General features: G+C 40.5%; 1 protein-coding gene across 1 annotated transcript in view; it reads right to left on the reverse strand.

Moving 5' to 3' along the window:
* gpr158.L (G protein-coupled receptor 158 L homeolog) overlaps positions 1-22,985 on the reverse strand; it is a 124,771-nt gene that overhangs the window by 75,034 nt on the left and 26,752 nt on the right. Inside the window, exon 2 of the mRNA XM_018267246.2 lies at positions 20,134-20,239. Within this exon, the coding sequence (XP_018122735.1) occupies positions 20,134-20,239 (106 nt within the window). The remainder of the gene's footprint in view (positions 1-20,133; positions 20,240-22,985) is intronic.

Genomic DNA, 22,985 nt, shown 5'->3' on the forward strand with positions numbered 1-22,985 from the left:
GTTATTAATACATATAACAGTGGAATTAAACCCCCTTTCACCCTTTATTTGAGGGGTGTTATCGCCTTTTGCAAAGGGCCAATAAATTAAATTTATCACTTCTTCTGAAGAAAATCTCATGGGTCCACAGTACCCATTCTACAAATGTAGATTTGCACCATGGGGTTAGCAGTCGCCATTTTTAGCCGTGTCACATATGATGTCAGGCTCCCTAGAAATTCAGAGTGTCGACTGGGGCTATGGTTGCCACCTTTTAAAATAATCTTTACCGGCAAAAAAAGGGCGGGCCGTGATGATAAAGGGGGCGGGTCGTGATGCGCTATTGGCTGGCCGGGTCGTGACGTCAAAGGGGGTGGGGCCAAATGTGCGAATTTGGCAAGAAGCCCAGGAAAATGGTACGTTTGGAGCAGGCTGGGGGGCAGGCCACGGCCTTTTTTAAGGTGTATTACAAATTTACCGGCAGCCGGTAAATTTGTAATACCGGCCCCGGCCTTGGCTGGTGCTTTACCGGCTAGGCCGGTAAAATACCGGCCGGGTGGCAACACTAACTGGGGCCAACCAAAGTACCTAACTTCAAGAGCACCCCTGCCCAGCATGAAACATGAATTGGCGGCTGCAGGAAGTGTCTGCCTGCTGTAGGGTTGCCACCTGTCTGGTTTTGACCCGGACAGCCCGGTATTTTGAAAAGGAAAAACCGGGCAGGATTCCCTTGGCCAATCGCCGATCACCACGTCATAGCCCTGCCCCCTGATGTCAGGTACACTGCCACATATGTCACAGCCCACCCCCTGATGTCACAGCACCCCTGCAAAAGGTGGCAACCTTAGACTGCTGGAATGGAACTTTAAGTGAATGGGGTGTAAAGACTGTTGGTGCATGTACAGCAGGGGTGTCCAAAAGGTAGACGGATCTATCAGTAGACCTTTAATTGGTGATCAGTAGATCTCAAGACACTGTCAACAAACAGCTTTTCTAAATCTCCCTCCATTTTTCATTCAGATATTTATAATGTTTAGGTCACATAAGAAATAGTTGTTTGTTAAATATAGCAATATACATTTTCTTATAAATCAAAATTTAAGTAATATTTTCCTTGGAACAGAATGCTAACAATGCTTTTATGGATGTACAGTATTGGGGGCTTCATTATTCGTTATGTTGTGGACTAGCTGTATAGTTGTGAAAATGTCAAACTTGTGGTCGTGGTGGATAGACGAGCCGGACCCACCAGGATTTTTACCAATACCCTGGTGGGCCAGTCTGACCCTTATGACATTTCAGAACTTTGACATGATGAGAAGTTCCAAGAAAAGTTCTTCACACTCCAGTACAAAACAATCATCATACTATCGTAGTACTTTTTAAAATTTAATGCTGAATTTGCAGTTGCCTGGGGCCCAGCACTGGGGAAAGGGCTGATAACAGTGGGGCTGGGTCCAATTGAGGTACACAATGTGCAATCTTTAACATTTTCTATCACTATATAAATAGGTCCTTTAAGTAGCTTGTGAAAGAATAATAATAACAAACATCAATAAAAACTCTAGCATCCAACCTGCTAGAGTCAATTATACAGTAGAATATTAATTCATTGCAGCAATTGTATACTAAGAACCAATGCAAACTGCTTTCTATAGTAGCTATTATAGAATGTGGTTTATGTGACAACAGATGCCCCTTCAAGGAGATCAAGGGATTGAGGTGAGTCTTTGAAAAGCCCATCAGTGATCTGCCTTTATGTGATGCTTTAGAGTAAAAAAAGATATCTTATTCTGTGGAGGCTTTGGTTTCCTGAAACCAGGAGATATAACTTGTCCAAGGTTACAACCAGCTGACATTGAAAGCCAACAAAGGCTTATTGTTTATTGTTAGACACTTATAAGTTAACATCCTCATGGTATCATGTGACTTATTTTTCCCTCTGACATTTGCTTTCCTCTTGTTTCCTTGTACAGTGCAAGAAGATCCTGGTGTTGGGTTCTGAAAGTAGAGGGGCAGCTAAACCACATGACAGTGTAAGGAATATGATAGCTTGCAAATGCCTTGAATAATATAATGAATTATCCATATTTCTTTTATTTTTCCACCCTGTACAAAGCATTTAAAGGTAACAGTTCCAAGAAAGCATGCATATATGATAATATATGAAAATAAAGTCCCACTTTGTCCTTGGGCCTTTCAACCATACACAAGTTGTACCTCAACCCTGGCAGGATTCCTGCTGGGGTTGCAAATAGACACTTGCAGGACAAGTTACCTACTGTACATACCACTACTGAGCATATCACAATGACCCTGGTCTCAAATGGGAAGACTGCCTGTACTTTCTTCTGCAGTGCAATAACTTGTCTACTACCCAGTCCACATAACGCCCACACTTATGAGATGGGGAAGTGGGATAGGCAGTTAGGGATTGGGGAGGCTAGACTCTGTTATCTCAGACAGTAGAATGGGCTGGATCAACCCTTCCTTTGGAACATGATTATAATTTTATACATTTAGGTACCTCAACAGGTCCAGAGTAAGAGAAGACGCCATTAACTCAAACACACGACTGAGAAGGAAGCCTCTGTTACTTATGCTGAACTCTTGGTTTATTAGCACAATTATTCACAGCTTTGTTCTGAGTGTGTAGTCCCTAACCTGCCCATGTGGCTTCAGCTTTTTGGCACTATAGTTTATATAAACAAGCTGCTGTGTAGCCTTGCTTGACAAAGGGGTTTGCCCCGAAACGTTGCACTGCACTCCGCAATAAACACTTGATGTGTTACAGCAGACATGGGTGCCATTGGATTTTGCTTGTGTTGGACTTTCACTAGGAGGTGGCCAAACCTCCACCTGTGTGAACCAGACATCTTTTAACCGCCTATTGGGTAGGGTGTGCAAGGTCCTACACCTATTGTATTCTGTAGCCTTGGGGTCAGCCATTCAAGTTGGAAAAAGGGCACAGGTTACACAGCAGTTAGATATTGGACAAGGGTCATCTGTTATCTGTTATGTAACCTGTGCCTTTTCTCCTTTTTTCCAGCTTGAATGGCTGCCCTATGGCTACACAGCATCTTGTTTATATAAACCAGGGGTCCCCAACATTTGTTACCCATGCCACATTCAAAAATAAAAGGAGTTGGGGAGCAACATAAGCATGCAAAAAGTTCTTGGGGTGTCAAATAAGGAATGTGATTGGCTATTTGGTAGCCTCCTATTTGGACTGACAGCCTACAAGAGACAGTATATCTGGTTTTTATGCAACCAAAACTTGCCTCGAAGCCTGGAATTCAAAAATAAGCATCTGCTTTGAGGCCACTGAGAGCAAAATCCAAGAGGTTGTGAGTGACATGTTTCTCGCAAACTACTGGTTAGGGATCAATGATATAAACTATACTAGTCTTTCTGAAGCAAACACACAGTTTATACGAATGCATGCTGAAAGTATATTTTATGTTAATTACTTTAAAACAATTAAATTTTTTGGTGTTACTGTCCCTAAAGTATTTTCCATGTTGATTGAAAGAAGGTAAGTACACAACATACAAGACATCACTGTCAAAGCTCAAAAATATAAACCACATTAAAACAAAACCAAAGTTAAACTACATAAACCAAAACAACTGGAAAACTGAAAACAACATATATATTTATTGAACCTGGGATATACTGTAGCTGCTGTTAAATACAATCCAAAACTAGCTAAAGTATTGTTCTTAGAAACAGAATTGATTATACAATATCCTCTATCATAGAAGCTCTTAAATCAGATGTGATTGTTTTCAGTGCTTGTATATAACGTTATTAGGAGTCGAAGTTAGTACATTTTTGGCGACTCCAGCTCCAGATACAAAAATTGCTCCCAACTCCACAGCTCTGACAACATGTTGCTCACCAAGCCCTTTGACGTTGCTCCCAGTGCCCTCAAAGCAGGAGCTCATTTTTGGATTTCTCACTTGGACTCAAGTTTTAAAGTCATAAAGACCATGTGTACTGCCTAACAAATCTACCTTTTTTCATTCTTGTGTTGCTCCTCAACTTTTTTTTATTTAAATGTGGCTTACAGGTAAAAAAGGTTAGGGACACCTGATGTATGGATCGAAACTTATGATGTTCTGCTGTGATCTTGGCATGCTATGCACAGTTTTTTTTAAGTTTATTTAGTAGTGAAGATATGAGGGTTGGCTGGTGTTCAGATCTCTTCATTTTTAATATAAGGTACAATACATTTAGGATGGTGAATTCATTTTACATTCTTTAAAGGAATATTGATGCACTCAACCAAACCTTCATGTGATGTCCCACCTAATCTCTCCACAAGTCTGTACCTGGGAACGACCACATCCAGGAAGAAGCTTCTAATCCAGTGACATTATTAGGATACAGATTAAAGGAAATCTAAACCCCCCTAATGTGAAAAGCATCTTCCACTACCCCCATAGTGCCCCCTCCCTGCTTCTGCCCCGCATAGTGCATTAGTGAAAAATTTGCCCTTACTTGTGAAACTCACTTATCTGTGCAGAAGAGCTCAGAGGAGCTCAAGGGCGCCATCATCTGCATCTTGGTTTTCTTCCAGAAGGGAACGCCAACGCAGAGATATTTGGAGCATGCGCAGTCCATTGCCAGGCCAGTGTTTGCATCAACTGCGCATACGCAGTAAACGGCTGAAGATACAGAAGATGTCACCCTTGAGCTCCGCTGCGCTACTCTGCACAGATAGGCGAGTTTCTCAATTAGGGGCACATTTTTCACGAATGCACTGTTCGGGACAGAAGCAGGGATGGGGCACTATGGAGAGTAGCGGAAGGGGCATTTCACATTAGCAAGGGTTTAGTTCTCCTTTAAAGGAGAAACAAACCCTTAATAAAAAAAACCATACCCCCTACCCTACATAGACCCCCCAGCCTAGCTGCCCCCCCCCCGGGCAAATAACTCTTAACTCTGTATTTACCCCTCCATGCAGATTCTGTCCATCAGAGTTCACGACAGCCATCTTATTCTCTTCGGTAATCTTCGGAATGAGACCAGCAAAGCGGCGCATGCGCAGTTGGAGCAATTTTCTGCTTTGCGACAACTGTGCATGCGCCAAAACTAGCGGAAATTGCAGAAACGCTGGTCTCATTCCGAAGATTACCAAATCGGCTGAAGATGGCTGCCGTGAACACTGCTGGGCAGAATCTGCACGAGCGGTAAGTAGAGAATTAGGGGCATTTGCCCGGGGGCAGCTCGGCTGGGGGGGAGGAGGGAGGGAGGTCTATGTAGGGTAGGGGGGTAGGGTTTTTTTTTTATTAAGAGTTTGTTTCTCCTTTAAGGGCATAAGTAATGGCTTTGTTTATAGAAGCAATATTTCTGCCTCCTGGATATTCAAGCTGAGCCTTACGGTTAAAATGTGAAGTTGGATGCAGGAAAAAATATACCCGCCGCCTCCACATAAGGTGTCATGCATTGCCATGGTTACCTGAGGCAGAAGCCGCACACACATCTGAGTCATAGATTGCTAGGTTTTCTTCACCTTATCCTCACTTTGTATAATCAAAGAATCCACAGATACATAAGTGCATTTTGTAAAGAAGATACTTTGGCTGCCTAATGATCTATCTCAATGTCCATATAATTTTTGGATTTTTACCACTAGCATAAGGCCACTTCTATATATGTTTAACATATATATATTGAAATATATGAACTGGGGGGTCTGTGAGACAAAGACACCAATTCTCGATACTCATCCGAGTGGATTTACATAGTCTACCTGCATAGCGGGCTTACTGAGTAATCCTGAAAATGTTTCATCTCATCTGAGCTTCCATATTCCAGTTACCATAGTGCCATAAAGCAAGTGCTAATAAACCAAGTTGTGTGGCTGGAGGTTCAAATGCAGTGACCAAAATCCAATTATTGCCATGAAACTAACGGAGGCAGGAGTTCACACTGATACTACTGTCCTGCCAAGTCCTGCACCCAAGAATCCAAAAGTCCAACAACCATACACAATACATGTATATATGACATGATCATATTTTATCCCACCCTCCTTTTCTTTTCCTCTGCCTCTCCACTTCTTTTGCCTTTTTTTGCAACTTTTCATCAAACTGTCTCTCTTTCTCTCCTCTGCTTATTATTTAAAAATATGTGCATTTCTTCCTTGTCTAATTTTTATCACACTGCCCTCGCACTACCCTCGCTTTCTTGTCTCTTTCCATAATCCCACACTCCTTTCTCACTTTTCCTACTGATTTTCTGTTCTTATGTATCCCACTCATTTCTCTTTTAATTTACCCCCTCTTTCCGGACCTTATTTTCTTATGTTCTAATCCTACAGTCTTCTCCTCTCCCTTCTACCCCCTCCTCTTGCGCTCTCAATTTCCCAATACAGAAACATGCAGAGTCGGATTGGGCTGGAGGGACACCCGATGAGCCCCGGCCGCTGTGGGCCCTGCCGGTCCAGACCTGCTATTAACGCTGTTTCCTAAACTTCCTTCCGGCTCCCAGTTGCCGTTGCGCACTCTGCTATACTATGGCCGAGCTGACATTAAAAATTGTTGACAGATGATAAATGGCATAGTTTATAGCCTATGAGATATCCATCAACACAGCCATTATCAAATTCAGTGTGGCTGTTAATGCTACACGTCATGTTGTCTTGTAGCCATAACACAAATGAGAACATGAGGACAGCTCGTGCTTATTGGGAATTTAACAATACAGTTGCAGATGAGCTGCAGTGGAATAACGATATTTTTCGCATTCACTTATACCTACTATAGATCCCAACTATATTAATATAAAGGGAGACAAATGACAACCCTTAAAAGAGAAGGAAAGTCCCAATCACTTGGGGGTGCCAAAAGTTAGATACGCACAACTGATTTGGTCGGTGCTCCTGTTAGCAGAAAACAGGCCATGCCTGGGGATCTCTTTTTGCAGACTTTTTAAGAAGTTCCAAATTAGGGAAAGACCCCTTATCCGGAAAGCCCCAATTCTGAGCATTCTGGATAACAGGTTCAATACATGTACTATATTTGTTGAGAATCACAGTATTTCTAATTTTAGAGTACAGGTATGGGCATTTCTCTTTCCCACTCTCAGCGCTGACAGACTTCTCACTGGGAGACCGTGCGTATAAATCAGAAGCGGCTTTATTGAAGCAATACACAGTGGTGGGTGAACAGCAAACTGACGCGTTTTGTGACCCTAAACAACCGGGCACACCGGGTATGGGACCTGTTCAGGGCCGGAACTAGAGGTAGGCAGAGTAGGCACATGCCTAGGGCGCAAAGCTGGGAGGGCGCCAGGCACGTACCTTCTCTGTCGCCTATCCCAAGTCCAGTTCCCTTCTTTTCTCTAAGCGCTTCTCAGCGCTTCTGCGCATGCGCGCGAGCAAGAATTCGCGCATGCTCGCACAACCTTGAATTCGCACATGCGAGCTTCAAATTCGCGCATGCAAGAGCGAATTTGCGCATGCGCACACGAGCGCATATTCGCGCATGCGCACGTGGACGCAGATTCGTGCAGGCGCCGTGACTGCCGGGCCTGCCTAGGGCGCCTGCCCAGCGTGGCCCGGCACTGGACCTGTTATCCAGAATGCTCAGGACCTGGGGTTTTCTGGATAATGGACCTTCCTGTAATTTGGATCTTCATACCTTAAGTCTACTAGTCTACTAAATCATGTATACATATACATATACCTATCAAATCGCATCAGGTAACAGTGCTGCTCCAGCAGACTTCTGCACTGAAATCCAATTGTCAAAATAACAAACAGATATTTTTATATTCAATTTTGAAATCTGACATGGGGCTAGACATATTGTCAGTTTCCCAGCTGCCCCAGTCATGTGACTTGTGCCTGCACTTTAGGATGGAACTACTTTCTGGCAAGATGTTATTTCTCCTACTTAATGTAACTGAATCAGTCTTAGTGGGACCAGGAAACTGTTATCTTGTGTTAGGGAGCTGTTATCTGGTTACCTCCCCATTGTTCTTGTGTTAGGCTGCTAGAGGGGAAGGGGGTGTGATATCACTCCAACTTGCAGTACAGCAGTAAAGAGTGACTGAAGTTTATCAGAGCACAAATCACATGACTGGGGGCAGCTGGGAAACTGACAATATGTCTAGCCCCATGTCAGATTTCAAAATTGAATTTAAAAAAAATCTGTTTGCTCTTTTAAAAAAATGGATTTCAGTGCAGAATTCTGCTGGAGCAGCACTATTAAATGAAGCATTTTGAAAAAAAACATGTTTTCCAATGACAGTATCCCTTTAAGTCTATTAGATAATCATGTATACATATACATATACCTATAAAATACCTTTGCAGTCTATTATAAAATCATTTAAACATTAAAAAAAAACAAAAGGTTGGTTTTGCTTTCAATAAGGATTAATTATATCTTAGTTGGGATCAAGTACAAGCTACTGTTTTGTTACTAAAGAGAAAATGTTTAAAAATGGATACCAGGTTTCCAGATAAAAGATCCCATAGCTGTATACATTTCTAGTATATTTCCTTTTTGAATGAGACATAATGCTAAAATTATTGTTAAAAAGGACCATCAAATTGAAAAAAACATTTCTACTGTGATCGGTGTGAACATAGTAAAGCTGATAGTTCTACATATACAGACAAAAGAGAGATCACTGTGCTGCTTTCAGTATTGATTTATAGAGTAAAACATAAACTCTGTGCACTTGGCTTGAACATACAAGCACATGCATGACGAGATGAGAATTATGCATTAACATAGTGTGACAAGCTGGCTGCCTGTACATGCAGTTTTTGGGGGGAATTAGCAATGGTAGGCAGGTAAGCGTAGGATCAGGAGATTAAAAACAGGGATACAGAGTCTTCAGGCAAACTTTACCCAACATAAAGAGGCACATTTATCAAGGGTCGAATTTTGAATTCATGTGAGTTTTTTAAAATTGAAATGTATTAATAAAATCAAATTTTCTCAGCTCGGACAAATTGAATCGCCCCGAAAACTCGAATTGAATTCGATTCGAATTAGAAAAACTGGATTCCAGTTTTTGTTCTACTAAAAAAAACCTTGAAAGTCTGCAAACATCACCAAATTGATCCCTGGAACTCTCCCATTGACTTATACAACAATTTGGCAGGTTTAAGCTGGAGAATAGTCGAATTCGAGTTCACGGGCGCCATCTTCAGCTGCTTTGGTAATCTTCGGAATGAGACTGGCGCATCTGCAATTTTCGTGAGTTTCGATGTATGCGCAGTTGTCACGACACAATTGCTCCAACTGTGCTGCGCCGGTCTCATTATAAAATTACCGTAAAGAAGAAGATGGTGCCCGTGAACTCCGATGGTTGAATCTGCACAGAGGGGTAAGTAAAGACTTAGGGGGATTTGCCGGGGTAACACTTAAGCTGGGGAGAGGAGGGAGGGGGGTTTATGTAGGGTAGCGGGGTAAGGGTTTTTTAGCTTTTGGGTTTGCTTCTCCTTTAAACAGAGAAACCACTCTCTGTTTAGTAACATCTCGTTTGAGTCTTCTGACTCTTTCCAGCTTTCAAATGGGGATCACTGACTGCAAGGCCATACATTTATTGTTATTGTTACTTCTTATTGCTCATCTTTCTAATCAGACCCACTTCTATTCATGTTCCAGTCTCTTATTCAAATCAATGCATGGTTGCTAGGGTAATTTGGACCCCAGCAACCAGATTGCCGAAATTGCAAACTGGAGAGCTGCTGAATAAAAAGCTAAATAATACAAATAATAAAAAATTAAAAACAATTCCAAATAGTCTCAGAATTTCTCACTCTATATCATACTAAAAGTTAACTTAAAGGTGAACAACCCAATTAAGTTCACTATAACCTACTGACACCCTTGTCCACAGCACACTCCATAGATTATATTCTATTACCTAAGTCACATTCTGATGTACAGGTATGGGATCTGTTATCCAGAATGCTTGGGACCTGGGGTTTTCCGGATAACAGATCTTTCCGTATTTTGGATCTTCTTAAGTCTATTAGGAAATAATTTAAACATTAAATAAACCCAATAGGCTATTTTTTTCCAATAAGGATTAATTATATCTTATTTTGGATCGAGTACCATATCCTGTTTTATTACTAGAGAGAAAAAGGAAATCATTTTTATAAATGTGGGTTATTTGATTATAATGGAGTCTATGGGAGACGGCCTTTCCGTGATTCTGAGCTTTTTGGATAAAGGGTTTCCTGATAATGGATCCCATACCTGTACATTGCTCCATAAACTCATGACTGTTGGGGGCACATTTAACTAGGGTCGAATATCGAGGATTATTAACCCTCGATATTCGACCGTCGAAGTAAAATCCTTCGACTTCGAATATCGAAGTCGAAGGATTTACCGCTACTCCTACGATCGAACGATCAAAGGAATAATCGTTTTAATCCATCCATTTTAATCAATCGATCGAAGGATATTCCTTCGATCAGGAAATTGTTAGGAAGCCTATGGGGACCTTCCATTGGCCTCGGTAGGCTTTAGGTGGCGAACTACGGGGTCGAAGAATTTTTCTAAGTACTTCGACTATAGAATGGTCGAATAGTCAAACGATTTTTAGTTTGAATCGTTCGATTCAAAGTCGAAGGTCGTAGTCGAAGGTAGCCCATTCGATGGTCGAAGTAGCCATATTCGACCATTCGAAATTCGAACTTTTTTTCCTCTATTCCTTCACTCGAACTAAGTAAATGGGCCCCTTGGTCTCTGTTAGCATTTCTATGGGCTTTGAGCTATATGGACTGTTCTGAAATCATCTTTTGTAAGGATCTCACCTGCGGTAGGTTTCTTTGGGAAAATGTCCATGCCGTAGATTCTGACTCTATTAGTTATACAGTCGTTCATATTCTCAGTTCAAGGAGAAGCAATTTCTAGATACAAAATGCAGACGCAATCCCTGTGCAACCATTCCAGATGGAGATCACTTGAGGAGAAAGTTCAATATGCTTCTATTTACACTGCAGCGTTTACAAGGCTAAAATTAGCATTTGTGATTGAGCTTCCAATATTTTCCTTTCTATATGCATCGATGTTTTGTATAACATGTAAAAATGTGCTGTTTTTCTGGCATTCCGTTGCACTTATTTGTGGCCATTTCTCTTTGTAAAGCAGAATCAAAGCTTTTTCTTTTTGCAGCCCTCTGCCCTGCCAACTTCTCTCCTTATTACTAATCCCCCTTTGCCATACGAGTAAATAATTATTTGCCTTTTCCACCTCATTGCACAACAGAGATAAGGTTTCATCACGGGTTTAGTCTTTTCCATCATTTCTCTTTTTCCTCCTCTACATTTCGTCAAACAAAATTAGCGCATAGTTTTCTGAGCTACAGCTGGAGCAAACAAACTCTGAAGTTGGTGCAGAGGCACAAATTATTCATATGGCACAGTTTTTTCAGGTCCATCTAGCCATGTTGGCATCCAAGAATATTTTTAGAACTTTATTTTAGACCTGAAGATTTTCAGGGATGGTCCCTGTATTTAAAGGCCCCCATACATGGGCCGATAAAAGCTGCCGACAGGCCGAGTCGGCAGCTTATTGACCTGTGTGTGTGGGGCCATCTGACGGGCGTTCCTGATCAATATCTGCCCGAAAGTTGGCCAGATGCCGATCTGGCAGGGTATCCGGCTGCATCTGTGCGTTGATGTGGTCCCGCAATCCGACCGCCTGTACCGCCTCCATTCTGATCAGATCTATCCGATCTGATCAACCCGATATCACCCATCTTGAATTTGATTGAAAACAGACCTATTTGATCGAAAATGGACCTATTTGGCCAAAAATAAACCTTCAATTTTTTGATACATTTTTATTTTTTTAATTCAAATTTCGAAGTTATGGGAGTTAAGAAAAAACTTCCGTTACTTCGAAAATTCCACCCTTGATACATCTGCCCCTTAGTCTTCTCATTCTAGGGGTGTTTACCTTTTGGTTTTCAATTGGTCTTCATTTTTTTTTTATAGTTTTTTAATTATTTGTTTTCTTCTTCTGACTTATTTTAGCTTTCATATGGGGATCACTGACCCCATCTAGAAAACAAAAGCTCTGTAAATTCCCACATTTATTGCTATTGCTACTTTTTCCATTCACGCCCTCTCCCTATTCATATTCCAGACTCTTATTCACATCAATAAATGGTTGCCAGGACCCTAGCAACCAGATTGCTGTAATTGCATACTGGAAAACTGCTGAATAAAAACTCAAATAACTCAAAAACCACAAAGAATTAGAAAAAAAATTAAAACCAATTACATCATATTAAAGGTAATTTAATGGCGAACAACCCTTTTAAAAGTAAGTGATTAAAGTGATTACTGAATTAGAGAGAAGGGCAGAGAAGGGCAACTAAGCTGGTAAAAGATATGGAAAATCTCAGCTATGAGAAAAGACTGGACAAATTGGGGATGTTTACGCTGGAGATGAGGCGCTTAAGGGGTGATATGATAATTATGTATAAATATATAAGGGGATCGTATAATAATCTCTCTAATGCTTTATTTAGCAGTAGGTCTTTCCAGGTGACACAAGGTCACCCATTCTGAAGAAAAGAGGTTCCGCCTAAATATTCGGAAGGGTTTTTTTTTTGAGATCTGTGAAGATGTGGAATTCTCTCCCTGAATCAGTGGTACAGGCTGATACATTAGATAGCTTTAAGAAGGGGTTGGATGGTGTTTAGCAAGTGAGGGAATACAGGGATATGGAAGATAGCTCATAATATTAGTTGATATAGGGACTGGTCCCATTGCCATTTTGGAGTCAGGAAGAATTTTTTTTCTTGGAGGCTTCAGATGGTTTTTTTTTTGGTCTTCCTCTGGATCAGCTAGCAGTTAGGCAGGTTTTATATATATATATATATATATATATATATATATATATATATATATATATATATATATAGATTTAAAAAGTTGAACTTGATGGGCGTGTGACTTTTTTCATCTGGCGGCCACATGTTCCCAGATAATATCCATGATGGGAATGGAAGTTAAATGGGCACAGTTGGTGGTATGGCTCTTTCGTTCTGGATTATGGGTCACAGTTGAGTTGGGGAGGTGGGATGGAACATGTGTGCAGTGGAGCTAAAATGAAATATATTCCAGGAGGTTTTACTTCTCCTTTCAGAGATGATAATTCCTAACAAAGATAACTCAAGCGGTGCTGCATTCATCGACCGACAGACTGGTAATTAAAATGGTCTGTGGCAAAGACAAATTCCCAGAAGTGGAGATAAAGGTTTGTGAATATGGTGGGAAATCCGGCACTCCACTTTCATTTTGTCTCAATTTCACCATTTTGGGAACTCCTTCCTAAGAGTATCTGTGCCACCGTTAGGTTTGAATGGATTCTAATGAAACCGTGTTGATAACACCGTTGTGAAGTCTAGACCAACTGAAATATTTATCACACCCGCCATTACTTTATTTAGCGTTGATTGTTCATTTTCTTAACCACTTCCAAAAGAAGACCCACTGTGTACGTGTCAGTAGATGTTCAACGGGATTTTGTAAAACGAAATGTGTAATTTTAGTGTTGCCTGTGTTTTAAGCTTTCCATACATTTATAAGAGCATTATAGCTACAGGCACAATATAATGCACGGCAGCTTGGGAAATTACACACAGAATGTAGTGTATGTATTTAGCCCTCCAAAGAAAATCACAGTTAGAAGCCATTATCCGCCTAACCAGGGAGCCACAAAACCGCGCCAACGTATTAAGTTCCTTTAGTGCCACAATTCTTCTTCTGCAGTTTCTACAGCTATCTGCCTTCTTGCTGAGATAATTCCCCCATTAGGTTTATGCTGAACAAAAGAACCATAGGGTTGATTATACCCATTTCTTTATTTGTAAACAGCTTTAACATCCCATTTATTTCCTAATTTCCAAAGCAGATTCTTTAATAGAAAGATAATGATAATGATAAATAATATAAAGGGTGATATATAAAGCTGGAAAACTTTCCACATGTTTTTAGCAACCTGGCTAACTAGCCAACAACAGAGCCAGAGCCAGTTTTTTAGCATTTTGAAAAGCAGCAAAGATGATGGGGCAAATTCACTAACCTCTGAAAATTCGCCAGCGATGGCTTCGCTCACAGTGCAACACTTCACCAGGCAGGGGCGATCCTGGCCCCTCCACTGTCGCCAGGCGTAGATTCGCCAGGACAACGCTAATTCACTAAAATCCGAAGTTGCATCCAGGGCGCTGAACGCTGGCGAAGTTGCGCTAGCGTTACTGCGCCAAGTGAAGCGAAGTTGCGCTAGCGTTGCCTAATTTGCATACGGCGGCAAGTAAAAGTTGAATGGACGTATACGTTGCAGCAAATACATTACACTACACAAGCTCAGGGAAACCTTAATAAAATAAAATAGAGTTGTTACATTGCCCTACACATGAGCCCAGTGTATAGTTGTTGTGCCATATGTTAGGAAACCGGGGGGAAGCCGGTTACCCCAGCCTATCACCCTGAAAAAAGGAAAAGACGTCAGCGTTTTTTGGGACTCTATTGCACTTCGCCTGGTCTGAGGTGGTGAAGGCAAGTCTGGCGCAAGAGGTAACCTTCAGTAAAATCCACATCTTAGTGAATTTGCGTAGTTACGTCCATTTGCCAGAGCACAAATTTGCCTGGTGTTAGGAAGCGAAGTACCACTATATTCTATCTCCTTCGCTAGCGAAGTTCCGCCAGTGACCGTTAGTATATTGACGAAGGTCCGAAATGACGTCATGCTGCGGAATTTTCGCCAGCGTTAGTCACTTCACCCTTTAGCAAATTTGCCCTGATGCCTTGATGGAAGCCATAGCAGATGTTTTTGGGAAGGCTTTAAATGGGTCGGTCACCGTTCCGTTAACTTTTAGGGGGTTATTTATCAAGCTCTGAATATCCGAAATTCAAATAATTTGTAGTTTTCGGACTAAAAAAAATAAATTTGAATTTTCCGGAATTTATTAAAGGCCGATGGTCTGAAAAGTCTGAATCTAAAAATCCGGCATCTCTAAGCTCTTGAGGTCCTTTATAAGTCAATGGGGAAGGTCCCAGTGTCTGTGCTGCTGTCTGTACCAATATCTGATGATTTTGGGGATTTCGGACCAAAAAGTCCAAAAAAATATTTGTGGAAAAGTCCGAAAATTTTGTACTTTTCTAGCAAAGGTCCAATGTTATCGGATCTTTGCCTGAACCTATTTTTTCGGACATTTTTAATGATAAATAAAGTCCATTCGGGCAATCGGAGCTGCTCGGATTTCTAACTTAGAAATACTGAGATAAATTTGGACCTTTTGGCATTTTCCCTATATCCCATTCTAATTGGGATACTCAAGCCTTACAGTCTGGAACCACTGTTCTACTTGTTGGAAGAAGAGACAGTTTTAAGGGGGTTTCTCAATAAACAAAATTAAGGTATGGGATCTGTTATCCAAAATGCTCAGGATCTGGGGTCTTTCCATTGTTTGGATCTTTATACCCTAAGTCTACTAGAAAACCATATTAACATTAAATAAACCCAATAAACTGGTTTAGCCTCTAATAAGGATTAATTATATCTTAGTTTGGATCAAGTCCAAGGTACCGTTTTATTATTATATAGAAAAAGGAAATAATTTTCAAAAATGTGGATTATTTGAATGAAATGGAGTCTATGGGAGACAGCCTTTTTCCTAATTCTGGGCTTTCTGGATAATGGGTTTCCGGATAACAAATCCCATACCTGTAATATGTGATTCCGCAAATTGAGAACATAGTACAACAAAACACACACACACAATGTGTAAAGGAAATAGGGATGCACCAAATGCACTATTTTGGATTCCGGCGGATTCTATACAAATCCTAATTTGCATATGCAAATTAGGGGTGGGAAGGGCAAAATATTTTTTACCTCCTTGTTTTGTGACAAAAAGTCATGCAATTTCCATATGCAAATTAGGATTCGATTCCCCCGGGCAGAAGGATTCGTCCAAATCCGAATCCTGCTGAAAAAGGGCGAATTATATAGGTCACATAACTCTGAGGTGACTTCTGATATCTTTATAAAGATATCTTTATAAATTTCTAGTAGGGGGTATTTTATGCATTATAATCTACATTTTGTGGGGGGGTTGGGAGGGGGGTTGGAGTCGAAATTCTGGTCGCCGGCGTCAAATTCTTTTCACTGGCGTCCAATTTGGGGGGCCGGCGTCCGTTACTGACGCGACAGCGTCCATTACTGACATAACAGCGTCCATTACTGACGTGACAGCGTCCGTTCCGGGCGCTCTGCGCCAAATTCGGACGTGCTGCGTCAAATTCGGTGGCCTGGGGCCCCTGTTATAAACGGCACGTTCTGACGTCAGAACGTGCTGTTTATATAGTGAATAAAGAACCCCCTCTTGTAAAATATAAGGATATTATAAGAAGGCCGAGTGTTTTTATACAGGTCATGGAACTCCGAGGTGACTTCTAATATCCTCATATTTTACAACTGGGGGTACTTTATTTATTATAATACACAAATTTCAGTGAGTTGTGACAACTGATGACATCAGAACTCACCGTTTATTAGGATATAATTTACAGGATATTCATGGCTTTTGTGTATTATAAGGATATAATTTACAGTCTGGTCCCATAGGGAAATGACCAGACTGTAGATTATATGTTTATTTGTATCAGTCCCTGGGATAATGTAAAAGCAAGGTTCTAGTGTATATTGTTTTAAATGGAAAAATCTTAATAATTTAAACACTTTGGCTGCTAGAGTCAATCTCATTTTGTATTCTATTGATCTTGAAAATTAATAAACCAGCCTCTAAATATCATTTTAAGGTGAACAACTTATATAATTATGACTTAAAACACATCCTTGCGACCCAGTAGCAGTATATAAGAGAATTGATATAATTCCTTGCGGCAGACAAAATTGTCTGAACGTTACAAATAATTTGTTAAACTGAAATCAGGTAAAGATGTATACAATGCGATATATAGTTAAGCGTTTTCTCTATTACTGTTTCATTTTGCCAATGTTTATGGGTCACAGCATCCATTCATTCAAGCTTAACTCTAACATTAAATGTGACCTTATGTTTGCTGAATGAATACATTCTTCACTTTACTAGAATGGTTTTTCCCATGCTATGAGAAACTAGTTTCCATGGTAACGTGGCTCAGGTAAAATGTCTTCACAACCTGAGTTAAATATGTTTTCATAGGCAGGCCGCTGGCATCTCTCTGCATTATGATAGCGGTTGTCCATGATTCATCCGCCAGAAAAATGGCAATATACTCGCACAAAAGACAATGAAAGATTATCATCGGCTCTAGTAACCTTACATTATATCTATTTCAGAAATATTTAAAAGGACAAAAACACCAAAATATTTAAATATTTTAAATGCATGAACTGATTATATTAATTTTTTAGCAGCATAGGAAGCCATGGATGATATCCGACTCCTGTTTATCATCAGGGATGTGCACCTTTTTTTTGCCTTATATTGGTGAAATTTGCATTTTGATATTGTCTAGAATTTCACCAATAGGATCATCTATGTCCCCAGGGAACGCAAGTCGAAGAGCTTGCCCCTCAGTGCCCATTCGGAAAGGCAATTGTGAATGATGTGCAAGGCAGGGGTGGGAGGGGTCATACCTACCAAGTAGATACAAGATTGTCCTTATTGTTGAATACGTGTTTTCGTGCTTCTCAACAGGCTTTAGTCCCCACAGAGTGCATGAAATTCCAAGTAAATATAAATAGTACCCAGAGAGCACACTGATGGGGGTAAGTATGACCCAGAGAGCACACTTTGTCTTTAAATTGTCATGTTTTTATTGCAGAAAATTGTGCACTACATGTTTCGGCTCATCAGCCTTCATCAGGTGCATGGCTGATGAGCCGAAACATGTAGTGCACAATTTTCTGCAATTAAGACATGACAATTTAAAGACAAAGGGGCAGATTTATCAAAGGTCGAGGTAAATTTTCGAATGAAAAAAATTTGAATTACGAGCTATTATTTGTGTACTTCGACTAGGGAATAGTCCAAATTTGAAAAAAATTCAAACAAATCGAATATCGAAATTTATCATGTACTGTCTCTTTAAAAATTTGACTTCGGCCATTCGCCTACATTCACATATTTGGAGTCAATTGGTGGACTTTGAAAAATTTAAGGTTTTTTTGGCATTCGATCGAATGTGCTATTCCTTCGATTCGTACAATTCGGCCGCATACGGACCTGTTCGATCGGAAACTGACCTATTCGATCAAAAAAAAACTTAATTTTGGTTGGTCTTTTTGAATTTGAATTTCGAAGTTTTTTCAATCTCCCCGCCCGCCACTTTCATGCCGTCCCCCTAAAATGCTGTCCTCCTAGGCCTGGGCCTTTGTGGCCTTTCCACAAATACGGGTCTGGGCACTGTAAATGAGCCCTCATGTCTTTTTATTTGCTTAGAAAAGTGCCAATAGCAATATTAAAGTTTTGCCATAAATTTTGTTTGCCCAGAGATGGTGGTGATAGATATTTGAGTGGACACTACAATACATTTGGAGCGATAAAAAACAAAACCCATTGACCCATAGTGCATTTGCCTAATTTTCAGCAAAATGTTGCCATTTCACATATTTTTTTCATGGTTTTGCAAATTTTCCAAAGTGAAACAGCTTCACTCATCGCTATTAATCGCCACTTTTTAATAACAAAAACCATGAGTAAGTTACTCTGTAGGACCCTGTAGAGCAACTTCAAGCACTTAGGGCCCCCTGCCACCCTCTCTTTAAATAGTTGAAGAGGCAAATAGGGGAAAGCAGTGAGGAAAGTTACTGTCTGCAACAGAACTATCTTGAAAAAGGAAATAAGCACAAGCAAATACACAACAAAGAGTTTCTGTCATTCTCGCTGGTGGCTCTCACCCCACATTATTTTCTACAGTAGTAGCACATTACAGAATTGTTCTAGGCCAGGGCCTATGACAAATTACAAAATTAGTATTTTTATCATGGCATAATGTGCAAGCCATGACTTTAAATTAGAAGTACAGGTAAAGGACCTTTTATCCAGAATGATTGGTGGTGTTGGGTTTTCTGGATAAGGTGTCTTATCATAATTTGGATCTACCTTAAGTCTACTAGAAAATCATTTAATCATTAAAGAAACCCAATAGGCTGTTTTTTGCTTCTAATAATAAATAAGAATACCTTAGTTGGGATAAAGTACAAGGTTCTGTTTTATTATTAGAGAAAAAGGAAATTATTTAAAAAAATCTGATTATTTGAATAAAATTGAGTAGACGGGAGACGGCCTTTCAGTAATTGAGTAAATGATAATTGGGTAATGGATAACGGATCCCATAACTATAGTCGTTTATGAATTTTAAAAATGCTGTGGTTCTTCAGTTCCAAAACAATGATGTTAAGGAATGGTCTAGCTGGTGATAGACAGACGGACTGATATCAGCAGGTTTTAAAAATATAATTGCTACCCTTTAGAATCAACTTCATTGATTGCATAAAAAAATATCATTAATTCAATGCTGCTTATTCAATCAAAAGGTACAATTAAAAGGAAAATTGTGCTTGTCCAGCCATTTTCCAGATTATACAACTGCTACACTACAGGAAGTCTCAGCATGCTGAATTTAATTAGCCGCAGAAAAATGGTTATCCAGTAAGGATCATTTTATATTAGGATGAAAAAATAACTTTATACCCTCTTAATAAAGTACAAATTAATTAGTTACATGATACTAAGCACATGGCATGACAATAGTTTTATGTTGCTGCAAGAATAATTACAAAAAGCACACAAACGTCTCAAAATGCATTAAACGCATAAAAAGTAAGGATTCAAAATAGATGGAATTTCACGGAGCACATTTAGACCAATCTGAAATATAATCTTCCAATAAAGTCAGCGGTAAATTTCGGCTTATTCAGGATAAAATAGATTAGGCAAGTGTTCTGAGATACTGATACGTAATCATGCACTGCAGCTCTTTGCAGTCCTATTTTAAGACCATTTAGTAAAAATACCTTCTGAACACCATCATCAATAATTACTAAAAAGAATTCATAATTCACGAACAAACAAAAAAAATACAGTTTGCACATATGCTTCAGCGGTGTCTACTTTTTTGTCAAAATGCATAAAATCAGGATACAACACCTTTGAGCTGTTATGCTGGCATCTGTGAGTTCCAGAAAACCATCCTTCATTTGAGCATTGGTCAATGTCGATATTTTGAATGTTTACATCCACTTTAAGAACTCCCCTGCAATAAATGAAAACAATAAATTGTAAATGTTAAAGATATGTAAACAGGTTAAGCATTGTTGTCATAGTTTCAGAATAAGACTCTTCTGGAAGTCAGGCTAGAAATCTCCTGGTTGCGGGCTGCTCTCCTTAACCACTGGGCCAGGAGAGCAGCTGGCAAGTTCTCTCTTCTCATGTTTTCACCTTGTTTTTCCATCACAACCCTACAGCTTTATTGGTCAGTCAATCATAGCCAGCTATTTCCTATACAAACTCATCTCCCGCAGTACGTCCTTTCCTGAGCATTAGGTTTTGGTAGCCTGAGAACTGTGGCTAGCCCCTAGCTCTTGCTCCTCTTGCTCTCGCCATTCTTGCTACAGTCCTGTTCCAGCTCTGCCTTACTTGTCCTGCCTGATCCTATTCCTGCCCTGAGTCTGCCCTGAGTCTGCCCTGCTTCAATCCCTGTTCCTGTCTGTAAGCCCGCTCTATCCCACATCTTCCTGTTCCTGTCTCTATGATTGCTTAGTCCCAATCCTGCTGGTTCCTGTCTCTTTGCCCACTCTATCCCACTCTTGTCTGTGCCTTCTCTATGCCCGGTTCTGCCTGTCCTATTCCTGATTAGAATAACTATTCTTTGCCTTAAAGGTGACCATGGACGCACCTATAATATTGTACAAAACTAATTTTCATACAATATTCGGTGCGTGTATGGTGGGAGACGAGCCAACCGATATAGGCAGAAGACTTTGATATCGGTTGGCTAGTCGATTGGGCTGGCCGTAAAATTTTGATCGGGAGCCTTTGAAGGTACTCGAACATTGCCTGCCTTTGAAGGCACCTGAACATCACCCATTGTTATCATCATATACAGGTAGAATTCTATTGTTTCTACCTTAAAGGAGAAGGAAAGGTTAAAACTAAGTAAGCCTTATCAGAAAGGTCCATCTAAATATACCAGCAAACACTCAAAGTAGTGCTGCTCTGAGTCCCCTGTCAAAAGAAACACTGCATTTCTTTCCTACTATTGTGTACTCATGGGCTTCTGTATCAGACTTCCTGTTTTCAGCTTAAACCTCATTGCCCTGGGCAAGAGCATGCTCAGTTTGCTCCTCTTCCCACCCCCCCCCACCCCCTTCTCTACTGTAATCTGAGCCCAGAGCAGGGAGAGACTCAGGCAGGAAGTGATGTCACACCATGTTAATACTGCAGCACCTATCCTAAACAAACCGAGAGTTTCTAGAGCTTTTTACTCAGGTATCGTAAAACATTCTACAGAATAAATATAGCATTCTAGCTTGCACAATTGCGGCTAATCTATTGGCAATAAAATGCCTCTGTAGCTTTCCTTCTCCTTTAAAATCTGACGATTCAGCTCTACAAGTGTGTTGAAACTAAAGATCATAATTGTAAAGTCTATGGCCACCTTAAAATATTCCCCAAATCCCTTACAGCATGTTCATTGTATGCTAAGAACAACGGAGGAGTACTCACTAAATTTTTATAGCAACGTGCTGGTAAATAAAGTGACACAGTAGCACACTCAATCGGAACACTTGTGAAAAAAAAATATTAAAAAAAAATCTGACGTTTCAAACACCAAAAATAAATCTTTATTTTTCACATATTCCCTTTGAGTGCAATACTACAGTATATCACAATATATACTGTATATAGTGGCACAGTGGCTGGGAAAACACTACAGGGAAGGTGCATATCTCAGCGAATCAGAGAAGAGAATTTTAAAGCTGCGGAATCAGCATGTAATCTAATGAATGCTCTCACCAGGGGGAAGAAGAAAGTCTGAGCGACTACGAGGCTGCAAGGCTTTCTGAAGTAAGGAGAATTTTGTGTGGGAAGCTCTGGAAAAACCCAAGACTGTATCAACTAAGTAGGGTAAAACCTTGCTGTAAAGAGCAGGACCTGTACAGTCAGTCTGCCAGTGAACCAGGCTGTACTGGTGAATGAAAAACATTTGTTATTATTGCTTTTGTGCAGTGTTGGACTGGACTGGTGGGACACCGGGAAAAAACCCGGTGGGCCTCGGCCCTCATGGGCCCCCACCATGTTTCCAGATCAGGCTCCCCATTGAAAAAAAGTCCACGGAGCGCAGGCACGCAGTGCGAGTGAGCTCGCGCAGGCGTGCACTGCACAGACGTTCATGCAGGCGTGCACGCCGCACCAGCATTTACACAGGAGCGCGCAGATGGAGACAGAGGCCCGAGAGGGAGGTGTGCAGAGGTAAGCCAGGAGGGGGCCCCTGGTGACTGCCTCGAGGGACCTACATGTGGCAGTCCCGGTGGGCCCTCTGATTACTCCAGTCCGACCCTGCTTTTGTGACAAAGTGTTGCAAGTTCTTGTGTCTTGAAAACTCTGCTGTGAATAAAACAGATGTTTAGGGCTACCTGAATGTCACTGCATTTGTACATTAGGACGTTATTGCTAAGGGACGAGGTCACACGGGGCGTCTCCACATTGCATTTTTACAAACGTGCGGTCGAGCGAAATATGCCAATGAAACCATACGCACATGATAATATGCATTTATATGCCAGTTGAAACATTTATTTGCTTCTCTATTAGGATGATAATTCGTTCTGTATATAAAAAAAAAAGCCTTGGAGGAAGACATCTTGGTAGAATTTTAGTAAACTTTTGAGAAAAAAAGTCAAGCGAAAAAGCAATTTACATGTAAAATTTAGCCGGACTGATCGTCAATATGCAACGTAATTACGTCACCACCATACAGTGAACAGTACAGGGCTTTA

Source organism: Xenopus laevis, chromosome 6L, assembly GCF_017654675.1.
Source record: "Xenopus laevis strain J_2021 chromosome 6L, Xenopus_laevis_v10.1, whole genome shotgun sequence".
Lineage (NCBI taxonomy): Eukaryota > Metazoa > Chordata > Amphibia > Anura > Pipidae > Xenopus > Xenopus laevis.